This window comes from Pan troglodytes, chromosome 15 (assembly GCF_028858775.2).
Source record: "Pan troglodytes isolate AG18354 chromosome 15, NHGRI_mPanTro3-v2.0_pri, whole genome shotgun sequence".
Classification (NCBI taxonomy): Eukaryota; Metazoa; Chordata; class Mammalia; order Primates; family Hominidae; genus Pan; species Pan troglodytes.
This window is the reverse complement of record NC_072413.2, coordinates 55564639-55588612: the sequence shown is the minus strand read 5'-3', so window position 1 is coordinate 55588612 and position 23974 is coordinate 55564639. Positions and strand designations below refer to the sequence as shown.

General features: G+C 39.3%; 1 protein-coding gene and 1 long non-coding RNA gene across 4 annotated transcripts in view; one reads left to right on the top strand and one right to left on the bottom strand.

Moving 5' to 3' along the window:
* Window positions 1–23974, top strand: part of SLC35F4 (solute carrier family 35 member F4) — a 300553-nt gene that overhangs the window by 269308 nt on the left and 7271 nt on the right. The window contains exons 2-5 of one of the 2 annotated variants that reach the window (XM_509971.7): window positions 1108–1293; window positions 5749–6043; window positions 13823–14042; window positions 23216–23341. In XM_509971.7, the coding sequence (XP_509971.4) occupies window positions 1108–1293; window positions 5749–6043; window positions 13823–14042; window positions 23216–23341 (827 nt within the window). Of the gene's footprint in view, window positions 1–1107; window positions 1294–5745; window positions 6044–13822; window positions 14043–23215; window positions 23342–23974 lie in introns of both variants that reach the window. The other variant, XM_009427862.3, reaches the window with a different exon arrangement.
* LOC104002048 (uncharacterized) lies at window positions 1287–23251 on the bottom strand. Of its 2 annotated transcripts, none has more exons than XR_001709182.4 (4): window positions 19999–23251; window positions 16245–16392; window positions 13741–14270; window positions 1287–1650 (listed from the first exon to the last, which is right to left on the bottom strand). It is a non-coding gene; the product is annotated as an uncharacterized LOC104002048 (long non-coding RNA). The 2 variants fall into 2 exon arrangements; XR_008539018.2 differs by lacking the exon at window positions 1287–1650 and adding an exon at window positions 6038–13033 and having other exon boundaries at window positions 13741–13818; window positions 13920–16392.

The window sequence follows — 23974 nt, the reverse complement described above, 5'->3', positions numbered from 1 at the left end:
AGACTATGAAGTACTTCAACAGCTCTCTTTAGAACTGTCAAGGTTACGATAAACAAGACTGAACAACTATATCAGACCATAGGTGGATAAAGGGACATGATGATTAAATGTAATGTGGTACCCTGAATAGGGTCCTAGAAAAAGGACATTAGTGATAAAACTAGTGAAATCCAAATAAAGTTTGGAATTTGGTTAATAGTGATGTACCAGTGTTAATCTCTTAATGTTGATAGATGCATCATTTGGATAGGAAAATTGGGGCTGAGGGGTGGGAAGTGGCAGGATGGGCCCTTCTGAGCACAGCACCCTATGTGACTATATTGGCTGCAGACCCATGAGGCTGACCCGGGGTTGGAGATTCTTGGGGTGTTGGCTGGTGGAGGATTTTCATCTATAACACCGGATAGAGGGTAGTAGTGATTGAGAAGACACAATGAAATTAAATTTTAGTGATCAATCCCATGGAAAAGTGTATAGTCAGTTTGTTGGAAACACTGTTGGCAGTTTTACCAGTTAGGAAATCGACAGCCTCAGGAAGAAAAGGGTAGAGTGGAAAATCACAGAACACTGTGCCTTCCTTGCCTTAAACTATTTGACTGTGTTAAGTATTAATTGTGAACACAAGTACCAATCCAAATACCATCTTCTAGCGTTCATTTCTAGCGAATAGATTTATCTAAAAGCGTCTTTATCTTATAGGCACAGACCTTGCCATAACATTTTCTTTTTATGAGCCCCTTTTATAGAATTTGAAATAAGCTCATTAGAACTGTGATTGTTGCTACCATATATTTTACTGTTCAGGCCTTCAAAATCTACTTCAGCCAGCCTGGCCAACATTGTGAAACCCTGTCTCTACAAAAAATACAAAATTAGCTGGGTGTGGTAGCACACACCTGTAATTCGAGCTACTTGGGAGGCTGAGGCAGGAGAATCACTCGAACCCGGGAGGCAGAGGCTTCAGTGACTCGAGATCACACCACTGCACTCCAGCCTGGGTGACAGAGTGAGACCCTGTTTCCAAACAATAATTAAATAAATAATAAAATCTACTTCCAATTTGTTCTTCAGGCAGTTCTCAAACTGGCGTGAATTCTGTCTTTCCAGGTACCTCCAGATCATCAGTCACTCGATGTAAACCAGGAGCCAACTGCCCCAGTTCACACAGTGGCATCAGTAGACAACTGTCCCCACTGTCTGTCACCGAAGATTCCTCTGCTCCTATTCTTGAACTTCAAAACCGAGGATCCTCAGGAGTTTGTGGACACAGAGTTGAGAGACAGAACAGATCAGGTATGTGGGTGACCTCCTCTTAAATAACGGTACATCCTAGTAAGCTGCTAAATAGAAAGATCTCGCCATTGTTACAGAATGCAGAGATGTTACACGGACTCTTATGAGTACATGTGGGGAAGCTTTATCAAGCCGGAGGATAAGGAAGCAGGGAAATATATAGATACAATCTATTAGTGGTGTATAGTATGGCAGAGAAACTGAATGCCAAAACCTGTAGTTGAGTAACCAAAACATGGTTAGACAATGACTCCTGGTGAAGTTTACAAGGTAGGTAGTTTTCTCATCTTCAGAATATCAAAACCCTGCATCTTTTATCTCAGCCTGGGGATTCAGTAACAGCACAATGTACCCATCCTGAAAAGAATGAAAACACCAGTAAAATAACAGAATCTGCTTTTGTCCTCATCGGGACTGTTAGTCCCTGGAGCCCTTTTAGTATTCCCAGTTTCATACTTTCTGCAGGAGACTTCACTGGCTTCCCTGATGAGCATTTTCTGATCAGTTGAGACTTTAGCTTTTCCTCACATCCACCTGACCACTCGCCAATTCCTGGGTTACTGACTGGAATTGCTAGATAAATCTTGTAACTGTGCTCATGAGTTTCCCAGCAAAATTTATAGTTTTTAAATGCAGCTGGGTCCACTAGACTGCTGGCCAGGACTGTTCCTTATTGGTAGCGGACATCTTATTGCCTTCCTCAGGAAATGGACTCAAGTCCCCTGTTTAAATTCACTTCCTCTCATTGTATGACCGAGCATACTTCCACGTTCCTGAAAAGAGCAAACAGTTGTACGCTTACAAATGCATTCCTCTACCTCAGAATGTCTCTGTGCTTTTGTTTACCAGTTACCATCACTGTGGGATGACTTGTGGTATGATTGTCTTTCTACCTTTCCAATTTTAGCCCCCCTACCTGTGTCCATGATAGCCCTACCTACATCTCTTCTGGCCCATTTGTTTCTCTCCATTTGTTCCTTCAGCTTGGCTGGCAACATACTAAAATCTCTTTCATCCTCAAAAATAGTAACAGCAGCAGCAAAAACAACAAAATACACCACCGAAATAAGTTGGTAGTAAAACCAACAACAACAATAAAAACCTCCAGAAATTTGGGAAAACTGCCTTAAAAAAATGACAATTCAGAGGATTCAATTAGGGCTGGGGGAAGGGTAAACAAAGGAAGAGAGGAGATGTGAAAGCTTCATCTAGGGTCCTACTCATTTGAGAATGTATTTTTTATGAGAAAATAAAATGATGTCTTAGACACTATGTGAACCCCAAGGCTAAAACTTAGAAAAATAATGACATCTTACATTTTCAGAAAGTTTTAATTGGCTTTAATAAATTGCAATATTCCTATTACCCCAGTTGTTTGCAAAACAAAATGTTCCAGTTAATTAAACACACTGGTTAATAAAGACATGCCCTATGTATCATACACAGATTACAAATTTCAAATACCATACCATTAAAGATCATCTGGAACATAAGTTACTCTTTCTGTGATTATTGGAAGCACTTGGGGATATTCCAGTGCACCAAAGAGAAGAAAAGAATAATCTGAAGAGAAGCTCACCATGATTTTGTGGATATTATGGTACTTAATCTCAAAATAAATCCTATGAGATAGCTATTATCACTGTTGGACAGATAAAGAAGCTAAGAAAGGAATTTAAAAATGTACTCAATGCCATACAATGGCAGGGCTAGGATTTAAATTCATGTTTCCAAATTCCAGTGGCCTCTGCTGTCAATTTGCATGACTTGATAAAGGTACGCAGAAATGGATAGAATCCTGGTAAACCAATTTTAATGATAACAAAATCTAAGCAGGACTATAGAAAATCATGTTAAAAGTGGTCAGAAAATAAAAGAGTTCTGGGTACCTAATCTTTCTGTGCTTTGTAAAATGGAAGAATTGGCAACAATCAATCTAGTTAACAGAAGAAGCCTAGAGTCAATACTATGAAAAGGTGTAGGTGACTATTGGTGTCATCAAAAGCACACCCATAGTATAGTGGTGCAGACGCATTCTTCACAGAAGGTGACAGTAAAGGCAGATATTGCCTCAGAATCTTTGTAGAGTTATTCCTCCTTTATAAGGTAGTCCCTGGGAATCATGAGATCTGAAGTGTAGTAGGGTACACCTTTCTCTTAAGTATCACTTTTTAAATTTCATGCAGGACTGCCATTCCTGCCAGGAAACAGAACTTTTTTCCCAAACTAGTCTGAAACTTGCAGTGCTTGAATGGAAAGCTAAGGGCTGAAGGCCCAGCCATGTGGGTGCTCAGAATAAAGTTTAGACCCTGGAGTCATACTGATTCAGTTGGGTTCAATCTTGGACAACCCTTAACACAATTCTCAGCTTTTTCATCTGTGAAGTGGGAATGATAATACCTACTGAATGATAATACCTACTTAATAAGTCAGGTTTGTGTTCCTTTCTTGGCCTCTCAACACAAGATTCTCTATCCTGTTATTTATCCTAGTTTTCCTTCTACTCTCTGCATAAGCCACATGGTCATGGAGGAAATTTGCAGACCTGTTATCAAGAGACTGTGTTGTCTGTAAACAGCTGAAGGAGCTGAGTAACTCACACTTCCAGACTCATCTCAGTGTCACTGCACCATGGACATTTTTTCTGATCATATCCCCCCCAGCTCCTCAACAAGTACTTGTCTGGCATTGTATCTGTCTGAGTTGGCTCTTATCACACTGTGTTGAGTGTGTTTCTGGCTTTCCACTAGACCATGGGCTGAAGTCTTTCATATTCAAACCCTTAGGATCCAAGTAGCTAACTAGCGCCTGGTAGAGTCTCCATAAGATTTGGTTGAATGAATGGAAGATTGCCAGTTTTCATCTTCTGGATGCCTAGGCTCTGAGAATTCAGTACTGTTTATAAGATTTACAAGTCATGTAGTGGTTGCTGTGTTCATAGTTACTTGGTTTATATTCCCCAGTGGAGAATTCACTTTCAAGGCTCTCTTCTCCTTTCCCCCAATGATTATATCAGAAAGCCTTAACTGGGTAAAGGTTTTTAACACAGTGGGGCAGCCACACCTGGCTCATTAAGCAGTAGGAACACATTCAGCGGAGAGCCAGCAGGCTCTGGAGACACAAAGTGAGCAGCCCCATCCACTGCCATTTGCAATCTCTGGGCTGCGCTACTTTAACCCTCAGCATAGGCCTTGTGCTTAAGTGGGGTCCCTGGAGACACAAGAGACTCTTGTAGGCAATTACCATCTGGGATCTCAGCTCAGGGACTCAGAATGACCTCCGCTCCTGTTTAACTTCCTGAAAGGTACATGAATTCATTATGTTAACTTGTTTTTTCCATGAAGGGAGACAGCCTTCATGATTATCACTTTTAGAGAGTTTTGGCTATTTTAATGTGCTGTAAAATTGCTGCAAAAATTTTCTTAGTAAAAGTACAAAGCAGAATTTATTGTGCCCCCAGAAATATATTAAATAGTCATTGGTGATGTGGGAAATGACTGTGTAGTCAGGACTTGCTCTATTCTTGGGACACATTACTTTTAATTTAATAATCATCTCTGTTGCATTTTTTTTAGAGACTGGGTCTCCTTCTGTCACCCAGACTGGAGTGCAGTGGTACAATCATTGCTCACTGCAGCCTCAAACTCCTGGGCTCAAGGGATTCACCCACCTGAGCCTCTGGAGTTGCTGGGACTAAAGGTATATGCCACCTCCCACTGCTAATTTTTTTTTTTTTTTTTGCATAGACAAGGTCTCGCTTTGTTGGCCAAGCTGGTCTTGAACTCCTGAATTCAAGTGATCCTCCCACCTTGGCCTCCCAGAGTGCTGAGATGACAGGCCTGAGTCACAGCACCAGGCCATTTGCTATAACGTAAAAAAAAAAAAAAAGGAAAATGGAAACGAATATTTATTTCTCACTCACTTTTCATGTTGGTGCATACAGAGCAGCTTTGGCTGGGTTCTGCTCATTTCCCCACACAGAAAGAACACCTTCTATTTGGTGTTCTACATTGAAATGACAGAGGGGAAGAGCAAGAGAGCTGGTAGGACCTTGGGATGCCTCCTAAGGCTTCTTATGGGAGGTGTTATGCCTCATGTCTTCTCACGTTCAATAGAAAGCGCGGGGCATGTGGCCAAGACCAGTCTTTGGGGGCTGGGATGTGTAATGCTCTTACAAGGGAAGGGCACACTGGAAAACAGCATAACATCTGCATGAGCAACCTCATGGACTGGATGGGGACTCAGATGCATACTGTACTGTGTAGAGCACAGAGTCCAGAGAAAAAGTGAGCCGAAGTTATCAGTCTCTTCAAATGATGGTAGAAAAGAAAAACACTGGTAATTCTACTCTCTGCCTCTTTGGTTTCATCCATCTTTTTAAAGGAGCTGATATATTTGATTGCTGTTTCATAACCTGCTTTCCTCACATTTGTATTCCTTTCCTGTTTCCAGCAGACGATGGGACACAGACTCATTCTGAGAACAGCAGCCAAGAAAACAGAATCAAGGCTCGCTGCCTGTCCTGCACGTCCATGGTTCTGAAGGGCATCTGGGGACTCTTGATCATCTTGTCAGTATCATCATCTTGGGTTGGAACTACACAGATTGTAAAAATTACTTATAAGAACTTCTATTGCCCATTTTTCATGACTTGGTTTTCAACAAACTGGAACATTATGTTTTTCCCAGTCTATTATTCTGGTCATCTAGCCACTGCTCAAGAAAAGCAATCTCCAATGAAAAAATTCAGGTAGGTTTCATGTTAACTGCCCAATAAGAGATTATTGAAATGTTTTATGAAAATATGCCTATTTTTATCTCTTGGGAATATGAGTTGAGTTTTTTGGGGTATGTGAAGAAACAAGATCTAAGGTTGGTGACGAGCACTAGAAGCAGAATGAGTCCTCCCTTAAAAATATAAATGTGTCTATAACATGCCAGGCACTGTACTGGTACTTTTGCATAACTAACTTATTATGACCGGTGGTAACATTTACATTTTAAGGTGGTGTTATCCCCATTTTAAGACAAGAGGACACAAATTCAGAACGGTTGAATGACTCATTCAATGTTATACACTTATAAATAATAGAACCAAGATTTAAATCTAGATCTATTTATTTCTGAAAGTCGTGTTTTATAAGAACATCCCAGTGCATCAAGCCCAGAAAAAAATGGTATTAATAAGATTAATTGTTACACAAACATTTGCTCAATATTCCTGACACTGAGATGCCTAGCAGATGACATGGCCTGATTTCATGCAACGGGGAGTTTGGCACTAAGAAACTTTAAAAGATGCCACCCTTTGCTGGCTAGATGCACATGGGGGCTTTGTCTGTTTCCTTGCTAACCATGAACAGTGGTGGTTGGGCTTAAAGTCTTATGGTTCCAGTGGTTGTTCTGTACTAAACCTGGCTTCTGTAAGCCCCTCTTGGATAGCTCAGGAAGCTGACAGGGCTGATGTCACACAGCCCTGCATGGCACTCAAGGGAGGCAAAAGCAGCATTTGGGTCCAAGTACCTTTGCTAGTGGACAGTTCCATGAAGAGGAAAAGCCTGATGCTGAGAAGTGACTTCTAGGAAAATTGCTATGATCACCCAGGAGAGAAAAAAAAAATAGGGACATCAGTGGATGGCAGATGGAAGAAGAGTTCTCCACATGGACTTACTATTCCTCAGCAGAATAAATTTGTCTTGCAGGGGTTGCCCCTGTACCAAATGAAAAGAAATTATTACAACTGGTACATTATAAGACTCTTCTTATAAACTTAACTTTGAAGGGTCTATCTTCAAATTCCATTTCCATTTAGACAGAGTCTTGCTCTGTCACCCAGGCTGGAGTGCAGTGGCACGATCTCAGCTCACTACAACCTTCGCCTCTTTCCTCAGCCTCTTGAGTAGCTTGGGTTACAAGCACCCGCCACCACGCCTGGCTAGGTTTTTGTATTTTTAGTAGAGATGGGTTTCACCATGTTGGCCAGACTGCTCTTCAACTCCTGGCCTCAAGTGATCTGACCACCTTGGCCGCCCAAAGTACTGGGATTACAGGCGTGAGCCAGCGTGCCTGGCCTCAACTACCATTTTCTTTTCTTTTTTTTTTTTTGAAGGTGCATGTACTAATTATTCTTTATTCATTTGGCCTTGAAGAATGTTTCATTTTTGATCACCTTTTGCAGTAACTTGGCAGATTTTTCTTTTTTATTATACTTTAAGTTCTGGGATACATGTGCAGAATGTGCAGCTTTGTTACATGGGTATACACGTGCCATGGTGGTTTGCTACACCCATTAACCCCTCATCTACATTAGGTATTTCTCCCAGTGCTATCCCTCCCCTAGTCCCCCACCTCTGCCAACAGGCCCTGGTGTGGGATGTTCCCCTCCCTGTGTCCATGTGTTCTCACTGTTCAACTCCCACTAATGAGTGAGAACATGCAGTGTTTGGTTTTCTGTTCTTGTGTTAGTTTGCTGAGAATGGCTTCCAGCTTCATCCATGGCCCTGCAAAGGACATGAACTCATCCATTTTTATGGCTGCATAGTATTCCATAGTGTATATGTGCCACATTTTCTTCATCCAGTCTATCATTGATGGGCATTTGGGTTCATTCCAAGTCTTTGCTATTGTTAACAGTGCCACAATAAACATACGTGTGTGTGTGTCTTTTTAGAATGATTTATAATCCTTTGGATATATACCCAGTTATGGGATTGCTGAGTCAAATGGTAATTCTAGTTCTAGATCCTTGAGGAATTGCCACACTGTCTTCCACAATGGTTGAACTCATTTACACTCCCACCAACAGTGTAGAAGCATTCCTATTTCTCCACATCCTCTCCTGCATCTGTTGTTTCCTGACTTATTAATGATCGCCATTCTAACTGGCCTGAGATGGTATCTTACCGTGGTTTTGATTTGCATTTCTCTAATGACCAGTGATGATGAGCTTTTTTTCATAGCTTGTTGGCTGCATAAATGTCTTCTTTTGAGAAGTGCCTGTTCATCTCCTTTGCCCACTTTTTGATGGTTTTTTTTTCTTGTAAATTTGTTTAAGTTCTTTGTAGAGTCTGGATATTAGCCCTTTGTCAGAAGGGTAGATTACAAAAATTTTTTCGCATTCAGTAGGTTGCTTGTTCACTCTGATGATAGTTTCTTTTGTGGTGTAGAAGCTCCTTGGTTTTATTAGATCCCATCTGTCAATTGTGGCTTTTGTTGCCATTGCTTTTGGTGTTTTAGTCATGAAGTCTTTTTTTTTTTTTTTTTGAGACAGAGTCTCGCTCTGTTGCCCAGGCTGGAGTGCAGTGGTGTGATCTCGGCTCACTGCCAGCTCCACCTCCTGGGTTCATGCCATTCTCCTGCCTTAGCCTCCTGAGTAGCTGGGACTACAAGCACCCACCACCACACCCGGCTAATTTTTTGTATTTTTTAGTAGAGATGGGGTTTCACTGTGTTAGCCAGGATGGTCTGGATCTCTTGACCTCGTGATCTGCCCACCTTGGCCTCCCAAAGTGCTGGGATTACAGGTGTAAGCCACCACGCCTGGCCTAGTCATGAAGTCTACCCATGCATATATCCTGAATGGTATTGCCTAGGTTTTCTTCTCGAGTTTTTATGGTTTTAGGTCTTACGTTTAAGTCTTTAATCCACCTTGAGTTAATTTTTGTATAAGGTGTAAGGAAGGGGTTCAGTTTCAGTTTTCTGCATATGGCTAGCCAATTTTCCCAACACCATTTATTAAATAGGGCATCTTTCCTCCATTGCTTGTTTTTGTCAGGCTTGTCAAAGACTAGATGGTTGTAGATGTGTGGTGTTATTTTTGAGGCCTCTGTTCTGTTCCATTGGTCTATATCTCTGTTTTGGTACCAGTACCATGCTGTTTTGGTTACTGTAGCCTTGTAGTATAGTTTGAAGTCAGGCAGCGTGATGCCTCCAGCTTTGTTCTTTTTACTTAGGATTGTCTTGGCTATAAAGCCTTTTTTTAGGTTTCATATGAAGTTTAAAGTAGTTTTTTTCCAATTCTGTAGAAGAAAGTCAATGGTAGCTTGATGGGAAGAGCATTGAATCTATAAATTACTTTGGGCAGTATGGCCATTTTGACGATATTGATTCTTCCTATCAATGAGCATAGAATGTTTTCCCACCTGTTTGTGTCCTCTCTTATTTCCTTGAGCAGTGGTTTGTTGATGAGGTCCTTCAAATCCCTTGTAAGTAAGTTGTATTCTTAGGTATTTTATTCTCTTTGTAGCAATTGTAAATAGCTGTTCACTCATGATTTGGCTATTACTGGTGTATAGGAATGCTTGTGATATTTGCACATTGATTTTGTGTCCTGAGATTTTGCTGAAGTTCCTTATCAGCTTAAGGAGATTTTAGGCTGAGGCGGTAGGGTTTTCTTAGTAGATAATCATGTCATCTGCAAACAGAGACAATTTGACTTCCTCTTTTCCTACTTGGATACCCTTTATTTTTTTCTCTTGCCTGATCTCCCTGGCCAGAACTTCCAATACTATGTTGAATAGGAGTGGCAAGAGAGGGCATCCTTTTCTTGGACCGGTTTTCAAAGGGAATGCTTCTAGCTTTTGCCCATTCAGTATGATATTGGCTGTGAGTCTGTCATAAATAGGTCTTATTATTTTGAGATACGTTCCATCCATACCTAGTTTGAGAGCTTTTAGTATGAAGGGGTGTTGAATTTTGTCGAAGGCCTTTTCTGCATCTATTGAGATAATCATGTGGTTTTTGGCCTCCCAAAGTGCTGGGATTATAGGCATGCGCTATAATTTCCTATCACCACTTTGCAAGTGCTTGGGAATATTAATTCTCACCATGAGTTGATTTTCTATATGTGTCTATGAAAACTCAGCTATAATTAAAGAATTAAAAAACAATTCAAAAAGAGTAAATGCTTACTGGTTTGGGGGAGAGCCCTATGACTATTTGAGATTACTAAAGATATTTTATATTTATTTGATTCCCATCCAAACAGACATGATCTTGCATTGTAAAATTTTTAAACAGTATTTATAGGGGAATGTGATTATCAGACTACAGTTGTCCCTGTTTGAAGATACCTATGTGCACCTGTACAGTGTGTGTGTTCTACTTGAATGCTTCCATGATTTAGACACACATTGATTTAAAACAACAAAAGTTTTATATAAAAAGAAGTACCTCAAGAATACCTCAAAGCAAGTTAAGTCAGTTTAAGATAACTGATTTAAAACAAGAGATTGCTGCTAGCAGAAATGTTGTTTTGGGAATGCACTTCATTTTTTCCACATCTCTCATGTCAGACTAACTCTGAACTTAGTAAAATCTGATTTAGCTCTCTACCTATAGTGCATGTAGAGTGAAGTTGACCATTTCTGAAATAGAATCGGAGCTTTTATTGTCAAGCAGAAAATACTATCTCTGAAGGGAATATTCTCCAATGGCCTCCTCCCTAAAATTGTCAGACAATTCTTAGATTCTCGATCTTTTTTTCCCTGTAGACTCATTAATACCATCTGCCAAGAAGTTACTCCTGAAGCTCTCATGACTGAACAAGGGAAGAATAGAGTTAGTGTGTAAGACTGGAAATAGAATTTGTCCCATAGCACCAGAATCTATTTTCTCTAGAATGGTATGAAAGCATTTCCAGTATTTTTTTATCAGTAATATCAAAATAATTTTCAATAAAGTATCAAATCTGGATGGTAAGGACTGTCTTTATAAGTAGTTTTTATAATCATTTATATACTACTAATCATTTATATACTACAGGAGAATTCAATTGCCTCAAGTGAATTTGAAATTTAGGAAGAAAAAAATATATACAATATTATTAACAAGGATGTTTTCTTAGGAGAAAAAATCTTAGAAAGCATCAAACTAGAGCCAAAGACCTATTTGCCTATGACAGGCACCTATAAAATATGCTTAAGATGCTATTTAACATATAGACAGGGTTCAACAACTAGTGGCTGCTGTTTTAATAATAAGCATAACTAAATTATTAGTGTCCTCCAACTTCTATGCTTCATTTCAAGCTATACCACCTGTCAATGCCACTTGCCCAGAAAGTCTGATCTCATCATCCCAAAGAGAAACCCACTGTTATTCGCTTCTCCATAAAAATCCATATTTTTTTCAGTTTTCATGTTTCTTAGAGTTTAATGCTTAAATAGTATGGGATTTTACACAAGTGACCTGGCATTTGGATGGAGAGCATTTTTAATTTCTACAACAACAGTAACAAAGGGGAGAAGGTCGGCAGTGAGAGAAGGGGAAAGAAAGGGGAAGAACGAGGGAATGAACACCTGGAAGACAGGTTGAGCCAGGTGAGAACAGTCTCCACCTGTCAGCAGCGTCTTCCCAGCTGCTCTATCAGTGAGGCTCTGCCTGTCTGGAATACACATCTGTTGGTCTTCCCTGTGGGACTGGAGTGTTCCTTTCCTGCATCCAAAATCTTTGCTTAGGAGCACTCCTCCCAGCTCTTGGTTGAAGAACAATCACTGGCTAGGGCCAGTGATAAGAAAAAGATATCCTTTAATCAGGAATGGGTTTTGTTGTGGTTCTTAATAAATGTGTTCATATTTTAAAAGGCTATCAGTAGTTGTAAATGATGGGATAAACCCACGACTCTCAACTGCAGCTCTACACGGCAGCTTTCTCACGGAGCAGATCGCCTTATAAGTACAGAAAATGAACTTTGTGCCCAGGATGCTCTATGAAAACTTCCTCTGGTTCTATGTATGGTGCTAATTCAGAATATCCCATTGGCTGTGGGGCTCCAAAGAGACTGTTCACTTTCCTGTGTATGTGAGCGTGTGTAATTTCTGTTTACTTTACAGAAGGCTTTAAAGTTAAAATTTATCTTTGGGAAATCTTACTTTCATTTTACAAAAATCCTTCCTTTTTGGAAGCCTCCTTACATGAAAGTAAACAAATTTCAATACAAGTTTCTGTGTGTGCAACACATGTCTTTAACCTTCCTGGAACCAGTGACCTGCAACTCCCAACATTCTCATCCAGTTGAAAGTCACATTTACTATGAAACTTAATCTTTAAGGCTATACTCCCTGTGCCTAATTCTTTGTCACTCCTCCTCTCCACGTGGTCCTTTTTTGGGGTTATTCATGTGAGCATTCATGTGAGGCAAACATTGGCTAGAATTTACTTTGATTTGCAATACTTTGAGGCACACTAATTTCAGTTAAAACTGGAAAAGAAACTAGTACTAGAGTCCTGTAAATAGATTTCATTATAAACATATACTACTCATGAAAATACAATGCCTGGAGCATGACAGTTACCCCATAAATGCTTGAATGTTCATGAACAATCGAGTGGGAAAAAAATTAAAATTCTCCCAGTGGTAAGTCTGTCTTCAGTCCATAGTCGTATAGGTACAGTCATTGTATCACTTCCATTATTGCCTGTATGTATTGCTAGCTTGAACATTTTTATTAAAATGGCCCCTCAGAGCCAGGTGCAGTGGCTCTTGCCTGTAATCTCAGCACTTTGGGAGGCCAAGGTGAGCAGATCACCTGAGCTTATGAGTTTGAGACCAGCCTAGGCAACAGAGTGAAATCCTGTCTCTACAAAAAAATTTCAAAAACTAGCCTGGCATGGTGGTGCGTGCCTGTAGTCCCAGCTACTCAGGAGGCTGAGGTGTGAGGATGGCTCGAGTCTGGGAGGCGGAGGTTGCAGTGAGCCAAGATCATGCTACCGCATTCCAGCCTGGGTAAGAGAGCCAGACCTAGGGGGAAAAAAAAAAATCATGTTTAGGCCTAGGACTTAAAGGAAAAAAATGGCCCCTGGGGCTAAATGTAGCCAACTTCATTGAAAAATCAAACAAACCGAAGATTTAACAATTGAAGTGACCATTTTCTCACACCGAATTTAGACAATTCCTCAAAAAGGGCCAAATGTTTGTATATAAGTACAACCTGAGTTTTCTATTATAGTTTTTATCATGCGGGAGTTATCACAGAGACTTCATTTTTCTGCCTTAAAAATGCTGGCAGGAAAAAAAATTAGTCAATTGGGCAGATATATTAGAAAGTGGCTTAGTGTCTTAGAAATAAAATCCAAAAACATGTGTGCTGCACAGATGTATGAGGGTCCCTTTCCCTCCGGGTTCTAGGAGTTGTCTGTAGCCCGTTCACAGAGTAGTAGCAGCCTTGACCCTCTCTCGTTTGCCCACCCTCTTCCAATAGCTAGTGATTTCAGCAACTACCAATTTCTGTATTTCTCCAGGCTCTTCTGAGAATGCTCAAAAACGACAGAATGGCTTTTCAGGCAACCTCCAGAGAATATCTCAGAGAAGAGAGCCTAACTCTGTGCTTGGGCACATGTGGGCTATTTTCTAAGGAACCTCATACACTCCCTGAAGCCCACAGATTTCAGAACTGGGTTCAGTATACTTCACAATGAAGGATGGGTATTGAGTGTTTGTGCTCTTACCTGAAAATGGCTGCGATGAGTCAGATAAGACAAGAGGTGTCACCATCAGTACCTGGATATTAACTTCTCTTTTCTTTCCTAGGGAATGCAGTCGGATTTTTGGTGAAGATGGTCTGACGCTGAAACTCTTTCTTAAAAGAACTGCTCCCTTTTCTATTCTATGGACTTTGACTAATTACCTTTATTTACTGGCTTTAAAGAAGCTGACGGCCACGGATGTCTCCGCTCTGTTCTGTTGTAACAAAGCCTTTGTCTTCTTGCTGTCATGGATTGTGCTGAAAGACAGGTTCATGGGAGTGAGGGTAATGGCATACTTGATTCAGTGCGCGATGCCTGCCTTTTTCATAACTCCTTGGCTTCAGGAGAGCCTGTCTGCTTTGTTTCGTGGAGTTTCTGTAAAACTTTTCTCACTTGTTCTGAGTACAAACTGAAATCTGAAGACGCATTAGAAAGCCCAGGCAGTTAACAACATCATAGAAGGATAAACAGTTTGTTTCCACTGGTTAGTGAGCTGATTCCAACAGGAGGCACTAAAACAGGCAGAGAAAACAAGTTCCTATGTTAGACTTAATTTTTAGAATTAACGGTGTGTTCAACTCCTTCTGTCCTCAGGAATGAAGGGTCTGAGAAAATTAGCCACTGTAAAGATTATGGTTTGCATTTTTCAATCAACATATGTTGAGATGACCCCCATCCCCCCCCCACCAGATGGATTTAATTAATATTGGTGTAAGTAGATAAGATTACCAAACAGTAATTAAAGTCACTGGTAATGGCACAATGCTGTTAAAAGTGACTATATATCTAGTGTGACTAATGCAGAAATGGAAGTACAAGCAACAACTTCTTTTGGATACAAATCCTTAATTGAACTGCATTAAACTTCCACCAACAACTTCAGTTCTGAGTTTATTCCTTTCAGGAGTAATATGGATTAAAAACATATATATTTATATGCTTGTTCTATGTTAAAAATAGATTGCTGGGAAGCCCTGAAGATTTAAGGAGCCAGATCTCATTCATATAATCCGGCATGCCACTATGATGAACATACTGAGACAACACTTCTTTAGAAGGAGGTATAAATGAATTGCCTTTTCTCAGAGTATCAATATTACACAACTTATCTTCTCTGAAAGAGATGTCCAAGATAGAATTTGAAACAATTTTGTTATAAAAACATTGCTCTTATTGGCAATGATTCCAAGGTCCTTTCCCCCTCCCAAATGCTGAACCCAATGTCTACGTTAGAGAGAGGGTTTATGATGGTCATTAACCCTGAAAGATTTTCTTAAGAAAACAGTTAGTTAGACAATTCTGATTGTATCTTGGGAGATGCTGCTCTGAAATTTAGAAATGAAGCTTCATATTAATAAGTAGAAAGTTTTGATAGAAGACAAAATCAGAAACTGTGAGTCAGTCCATGATACCATTACAGTATATCCAAATGTGACACTACATTCTTTACTGGCTTATCTTAGATTTGACCCCAAAGGGCTCAGCATCACATATTTATGTCTGGGGCACTGGTGCTGGCTGTGTACCATCAGATACCCTGACAAGTCCTTGAGAGCTGGAAGCTTTCCTATATTGTCCACTGTTCTTTTCAAGATCTGCCACATAATCCATGAGGCCCAGTGCAAAATGAATATTAATAATTTTAAGATAACAACAACAGAGCACTGAGCCAAGGGTGGGGACCTTCCAAGCACAAGGCCCTATATATCAACATAAGTCATCCCCTAGGAAGTCAGCTGTCTCTATTTCCAATGTCTAGAATATTACAGGGCACGAAGTGGGGGTTCGATTGATATTTGAGGATATAGTAAATGAGTTCATACTTCTGAGATCTTTCTTTTCACTGTCTTTCACTATCATGGACCACCCATAAGAACCTGGAGAGCCTTCTCAGAAGAGGGGAGAAGAGAGATTTGGAGGCTCTTTTGTTCTTTTAGTGGCATGCAAATACCAACATTAAATCCATATTTTCACCATTAGATATACCAGCAATAAAATCCGTTGTATTAAAGCAAATGAACACATTTAACCATGGACCTCACTGATGCAAGAGGTTACGTCCAAAAAGGTACAGTGTTTATTTGAGGTATTTTAGAGAAAAAGAAAACAACTGTGTAACTTATCTTTAAATAGCAGATTTTAAAAATCAAAAATCTGCCTATAGGCTACCAACCATTGCCATTTAAAATTTGCCATCTGCAGTGGGTTGAATGGTGACTCCAAAAAAGATCTGTCCACATCTTAATCCCCCAAATCTGTCACTGTGACCTTATTTGGATAAAGGGTCCTTGCAGATATTATTAACTTAAGGATCTTGAAAAGGGGACATCATATTGGATTATCTGAGTGGGACCTAAATCCAATAACAAGTGTCCTTATGAGAGACTCACAAAAGAGACACACACAGAAGAGGAGGTGGCGGCAATGTGATCACAGACAGAGATTGGAATGATGTGGTCACCAGCCAGGAATGCCAAGACACTGACCAGAACCCTGGAAGAGGCAAGGACTGTATCCTTCCTTAGAGATGCCTTTGGTCCCAGCTGTATTTTGAACTTCTGGCCTCCAGAACCGTGAGAGAATAAATTTCTGTTGTTTTAAGTCACCAAGTTTGTGGTAATTTGTTACAGCAGCCTTAGGAAACGAATACAGCATCTGTAATTAATAACACTCAGTAGAGGAAATGTTAAATAGATAATAAGTATTTGTTAATAAATATATCCATAAGTGAAGACATTATAGATAGCAGAATAGTGAGCATTAGTGTCAGGCATCCTGTAAAAATCAAATATTTTTCTTTTTAAGTAAGAGGAAGTGCTTCACTTCTCATTGTGAAACATTAGGACATGTTCAATGCCATGTTCCGGAAGAATGGTAAAGTGTAATTTAATGATGCCCATAATCAGGCCATGGAATGTGAGAAGCACTGAAACATATTCAGCATTTTGCCTTTGACAGTATCAGCAATTATTTTCCTCCCAAGACATATTGAGAACACATATAATTAGGTCATTTGAGAAATTAAACGAGGGCAAACAGCACTGACAACATAAATGTAGCTCTTATTGCCCACATCTATAAATAATCTAAAGCATAGCCCCTCCAGATGTCATCCCACTGGACTACTCAAAAAAAAAAAAAAAAAAAAAAAAAAAAAAAAAAAAAAACAGTTAAAGGGATGCTTTCAGTCATCAGATTAAAATTTATATTTCTAGTTCATGCTAAAGCAGCAGTAGTTTAGAAACAGATGTTTGTTGGATTATAATTTTCATATGCTTAGCTCCCCAGGAATGAGCACATTTAAAATGAGAAGCTATGGCCTTCCCTACTTCTAATTTTTTTTTTTTATGTAAAAAGAACACCATGAACAGAGTGAAAGACACTAAGTTACAACATCATAAATATGGGTTTATCTGGACCACAAGTAGGCCAGAATTACTAATGCTCACATAAAAATGAATTATGTATTATGAATAACTTGCTAATATTTTGTTTCTTTTGAACACTGAATTACAGATGGAAAGGTAATCTGTTTTACATTTAGTATGAAGTCATTTCAGCCCATTTATTGGTTATCTATGATGTGTTCAAAAGCCCTTTCATGAGCAATTGCTTGCAGCTAATCTGTGATCATCCCATGAAAATTAGTAAACTTCTTTAAAAGATAATTTTTTGATTGCAAAAATGTTAGAAAGTGATAATCCAGCTCTTGCAGCCTTGAAAATAGGTGTTCTCCTGTCTCTCAGACCTTATTATGTTTAGCTAGAGTTCTTAAATTCGTAAGAACCAGAGAACCCCACCTTAATTTTTTTTTTTTTAAAAAAAGGTTCTTCCCAAGGGGAATGTGCCACTGGCTGGGAGCTTTCTTCTCTGCTGTTGGTATCTGTTTTACACCAATGAAAAGTAGATGCCAGACTAGAATGGTAGAAACTTTCTCTCAGATTTTGTCCCTCTCTTATTTTTTCATATTATTCATTCAAATTTTTCTTATATTTTCCAATTTCCTTGAAGATATGGAGAATGTTGGTGGTTGGTGGATGGTTCAGCAGATCCCAACTGTCTTAGCAGATTGTGAAATGAATTAGTGTCCCTCTGGCTTCGGAGCCACATATTTTCCAGCTATATTTGGGTCCCTATGCAGTTAGCTTCCCAAACTATAGCTGTTTTCAAAGACTTTCCAGGATCTACCAAAAACTGACTGAAGTACATCAGTTAAACTGAATCTTTCATGGTATAGCATATACTTCTTTGAATTCAAATTGGGCCCCTGAAGGCTAAAACAGTACATTGGAGCTGAGCTGCTACTGATTTATGCTGATACTAAATATTAAGAATTAAGATGACACATAACTTGACCATTTGTTTCCATCTTGCCTTTGGTTCCTCTTTATTCATGTGCAATGCAGAATTCTCTGCCCAGAGCTTCCATGCTTCCTGGAAGAGGCAGTGGAGGATGGACAGTGGGAGTCATCCTCCCTCTTACCCCTATCTTGGCAGGACAATGACTTATGAATATAGCCAAGAGAGGAGACAGCTGGGTTGTGCTGGTTGTCCGATTTTACACCCACAAGGAATCTGTAACCCCTTCAACAAGGTGCAGTCAATGTGTCTACCCTCCACATATATCCTTCACTCTTTCTTCGTGGAATTTCTTTACATCTTTGACATCCAGGTCTCCCTTTGAGATCATTTTCAAATGGATTTTATTCAGATAAAAATCCATGCATGTAGGGAGAGGGGGAGTTCAGAGGCCCAGCATCCCTTGGGTTTGCTGCTATCCAAGGTACCCCCCTTCCCCCTATCACACACAGCATCTGGACAGCTATAGATTGCCACACCTCTTATTTTTCACATTTCAGCACTTATTCAGTTTAATTGAATCTGAGTAAAAAAGAAAGTTTTTCATAGAACCTTAAATATAACATATGCAGAAGTTTAAGGATTCTGTATAGCCATAGTTCCTTGAAAATCGACTGTATCTAAATTTACCCAGAGATAATCATTAGCATGTTTCTCATTCGTCAAACTATTAATGTGTGTCGCAACCTCAACTACTGACCTTTAGTCTTCAACTTGAGCACAGCAGCTGCCAGCAGTGTGCTCTGAGATCTGCATTTTTAGGGGCTGCTGTAGGCTTTGGAATTCAAGGGTTCATTTGTGAACCAGCTGCTTCATACTCACCTAGCTTCAAGAAACAGAATTAGCCTCAAGGCAAAGTAAGGAAACATGTTTGTATTATAATCAGTCATTTTGACCTTTAAAATCTTAAAGAAACACTGTAGGAAGAGAAGCAACTAAAGGTTCATCCAATGCCTTGGACCCTAAAAGAGCTTGTACTGTTATGCAAATAAGAATTGTGAAAACCATCTGTGAGTGGGAACCATAGTGAATGGGATCAGGTTGATAAACCCTCATGGAGATGCAGAGAAGGACCAAACCTTTGTGGGCTTTTGATGGCCCGAGCCAAAAGAGAAAAAGAAAAAAGAAAAAAAAAAAAGATACAAGAAAACAAAAATGGCCAAAAGCCAGATATTTCTTTAGGCTTTATCTGTACAAACTAATTATTTGAAAGATAAAAGAAACACCCTCCATGCAGGGTCACAGGTAGCATTCAGTACAGTGAGATCACCAAATGTCCACTGGTAAAGCCCTCTTTGGGCTTTAGGAACAGGCTCAAATGGCCACACGGATCCCCTCTGATTGGCTCTGAAAATTGGTGCAGAGAGCTGTCTGAGGGCCCCAGCCTGCAGAGGAAGATAGCTGGCTCACGAGGCCATGCCACTCAACTGGCATGCTGAGATAATGGGCTAAATAAATCCTCTTCCTTCAATGACTCACCCCCGGTGGGCACACTACAATGTGTGAGGGCAGAGAGGTTTAAACATTTTAAATGGAGGCACTGGCAGTTTTATGGTCACTATGGTTACTAACATTCTCACCTAAGCCAGGTTCAGATAATGGTAATGGTGAGGTTTTTTTTTTTCCCCCATCTTTTTTGTTTGTTTTTGAGACAGGGTCTAATTCTGTTGCCCAAGCTGGAGTGCAGTGATGTGATCTCAGCTCACTGCAACCTTCACCTCCCAGATTCAAGAGATTCTCCTGCCTCAACCTCCCGAGTAGCCGGTATTACAGGCATGTGCCACCAAAGCACGGCTAATTTTTATATTTTTAGTAGAGACGGGGGTCCGCCATTGTTGGCCAGGCTGGTCTCGAACTCCTGACCTCAAGTGATCCACCCACCTGGGCCTCCCAAAGTGCTGGAATTACAGGCGTGAGCCACTGTGCCTGGCCTAGTTTTCCATCTTATTTAGACACTTCTGGTTGGTTAAGAGGCTGGAACTGGAATAGATTGTCAAGAGACACAGATTTTTCAGAAGCCGAGCAGGTGGCACCACTAGATGGTGTATTTTCAGCAGAAGAATTCCTCATGGATGTTAATGTGTCCCAGGAGCACTTTAGTGGTTGTCTTCATGTGAATGAACACATATGAGCATTTTTGACACAATATTTTAGGCACTGGCTTCCTGCAGACACATTTCCAGAAAGCTGAGGCCAAGAAGAGTCGTTTTGTGTTTTTCTGTTGAGAAGAACAGATTATTAATCCCTCTTTGATGACTGATTGATTCTGAAAATGTGTGTGACTGATACGTGCTTAGGATATTTGTTCTCCAGACATCTAAAGAGTATTTACTCTCTAAAGTTAAACCAGTGGTGCCAAGCAGAGCCATTCTGAGATCACCCAAACAACCACTCCACAATTTTTCCTCATTTTCAAGATTAGTTGAGATCTCTTCCTTCACTTACAACAGTATAGATAAGAAATATATTTAAAATTTCTTAAAATATAGCCATAGAGAATTTGACCTATCAGATATTTTTGAAATTTAAACTAAAATGTGGCAAATAATTTATCTATTCCCACTATACCCTCCACCCGCACCCTGCCCCAGGAACATACTATATAACTTATGAATTACTGCTCATGTCATGGAGAATTTTTCTAACATTTCAAATATTCAGATTTTCATTCTTTCAGAACTTAACAGCATTGTCTGACCCCCTAAAGTGAAAAATGCTTCTCTCTGTGAAGGCAATTGAAAGAGACACTGCTGTAATTGACATGTCAATTTAAGTGGTCCAGGCTAATATTTTCACAAGCACTTGAATATAACGAGTAATGAAGATCTTTAAGAGGCTCACTATGGTTATAATTTTGAATTGCTACAGAGTTATGTAATCTTTACCCATGTTCAATTCCTATCTTGAGGAAACATAATAGAAATTTTATGCATATCTATTTTTACTAGTAGCTAACTCAGAAAAGGAAGAGTTCCTACCTGTGGTCATATCTTGGGGATAATGAAACCAACTGCCTGTCCTTTTCTAGACAGGATTTTGTTTTGTGCTTTGGGGTTTTTTAATTGGTTTTCACAATTTTCTAAACCCAGAATTACATACTACAGTGTGTAATTGCCTAAACCCATGTATTATGTATTATAGAATGCTTTTAATAATTTAAAATATAAAATAGCACATCATGTGAAAGTTCGTTAGGATTTACAGTTTTGTTAGCCTTGGCTTCAAGTAACCGCTTGTTTATTTGACCTAGAAAATGCAATGCTTAGCTAAAAGAAAACAAACGTTAACTCAAATGTATTATCCCGTTAGTTCATTCTTATGAAGGAAATCTATTTGTGCACATGAATACTAACCAGTGAACATCATTTAAACACAAAACCAAATCAGGATATGCCAATATCTAATGTGCCTTTTTTATTTCCCTGAAATCAGATCCCCCAAAGAACTGTTGCAAATCCCCAAATCAAGGAAAATGATAACCCTCATAGAATTTCCAGGTCTAGATAACCCCCTCACTGTGTTTACTGATGAGTCTAGACCTTTATCCAGGTCTAGATAACCCCCTCACTGTGTTTATTGATGAGTCTATTACTTATTATTTAGAAATCTCCTTGACACCTAAATTCTTAAATTCTATTCCTTATAGTTTAAGGCCAAGTCTAACTGGAACAGACACCCAGCAGCTTCAGAGAATATGATATTCACTCAGCAAGAAAACCACCTCCCATCAAGCAGCCTCCTGGATAATGTTTAATGAAGATGGTTTTTCACTGCTGACATGTCTATGTCTATTCTCAAGTACTCCTGCTGTTTTTCATTAAGGACACTTTAATATGGAGCTACTCTGAAACCAAGTGGGCCCTTGTTTTTGGTGGCCACTAACAAAAGACATGCTTTAGCAGCGTCTGAATTCTATGTAATTGGGAACATACTTTGCAGTGGCCTCAAGCGAGTCAGTAATTACATGTTAAAAATCTACATGTTATAAAAAATAATTCACTAATAGTATTCAAAAGGGCCCCCGAAAATCACATATGTTAAAAAGCTATCTTTACTTGGGAATTTCTTTACTGGGAATCTCAGAACTGAAGAATTTCTTTGCTTGGGAATACTCAGAACTGAAGCTTAACAAAATTAATCACCATGTAGGTTTAAATTTCTCACCAATTTTCATCTGGATTTTAAAGTCAGTGAAACCATTTCACAAGGAAACGACATATTGTCACCTGTTCCAGCATCATTTTACTGTTTGCTGTAGCTCTGAACTGCTTTCCAGTAGAACTAGTTCAAGATAAAGAGATGACACAAACCAGCATTTCACTAAAGGAGTAGACTCCTGTTTTGAATATAGCAAGAATCATCAATTTACAGTAAACAATGATGACTTCAGTTGAATTATGAATATTTCACTTTATGCAGTTAATGCTCTAGAGTAATTAAATGAAATTATCTTTCAGTGGTTTTTCTGAAAAACTGAATTTTCATGTGAACAAAAGGAAGTACTGGCTTCCATTTGACATTCCAAGTGACAGTGCAGACTCAGCTTGCTCCTCTATAAATCTCTATGAGAATTTATTTTCTTTCTTTTTTCCCATTGGCCCAAATTTTGCCTCTTAGCTGTATCAATATCATGCTTCTCTAATCAGGTCCTGATTAGATGGAGATCTTCAGAAACATACCTTGAGCCAAGGAGCTGATTAAAATGTATGCTGAATTGGAGGAAAAAGAATAGATGAAATACAGACGAGATGAAAACTCTTAGAAGTGACTTCCTATTAAATTTCACCAGTACAAATGTTAGTCTCTAGAAAGCTTGAGCTAAAAAATTAAAATTAGGCCTAAAAAAGTAAAAATATATTAAAAATAATAAAATTACTAGTCTTTAATTAGAATGTGAACAGCTTTTATATTCTGTGCCTGGATATCTCATGAACATATTGATTTATTTCTAATACTGAGCCTTTCTACATTTAAAGTGATGTACAAAAGGTAATTAGGTTTAAGGAAGTACTTAGCAGCTTTCAGGAAGTCTTGAATTGCCTGCTCTAGGATACAGAGGGATCATTGCTTTTCTGTTTCTTTGCATCCTATTTGACAGATAGTTGCTGCAATAATGGCAATTACCGGCATTGTCATGATGGCATATGCAGATAATTTCCACGCTGATTCCATCATAGGAGTGGCATTTGCGGTGGGCTCAGCCTCTACATCTGCATTATATAAGGTATGTTGTGCACTTTCTTTTGTAAGCAACTGTCACTCATAACTTAGACTTGAGTACTAAAGTAAGAAAGTACGATGTAATCATTGATTAGAAAGAAAATAGATGTGTTGAAATAATAGTAAGTAAATTAACTACTTGTTATGTGATGGGTACCTGCCTGAAAATTTTTGCCTGTGTTAATACAAACTTATGAGGCATAAATACTTATTTCCACTTTCCAGATGAGGAAACTGAGGCTTTGAAAGATTACATAACTTGCCCCAAATCATATAGCCAAATAGTGATAGAGCCAAGACTTAAACTCTGGACTAGCCAACTTCTAAGCCCATGTGCTATGCCCTAATCCCTCATTTATCAGGCAGTTATAGCAGGAACATTAGAAAGGCATCTTCTCTCCCTGTGTTTTTTAATTTAATTATCTATGGTCATTATTTTAACTCAAAAGAGGTGTTAGAAATAAGCTGTCACTAGAGAGCTGTTTGGCACATATTAACCCCATGCCACAGGAGCTCGTGTTACTAGCAAAATGAAGAAGCTCTTTTTCTCTCTGATGGATGCTCTACGTCTGCTGTATGTACCCACCATTTTTTTCTCCACTGGAGTTCCCTGTCATCAAAGAAAATTCTATTCAGA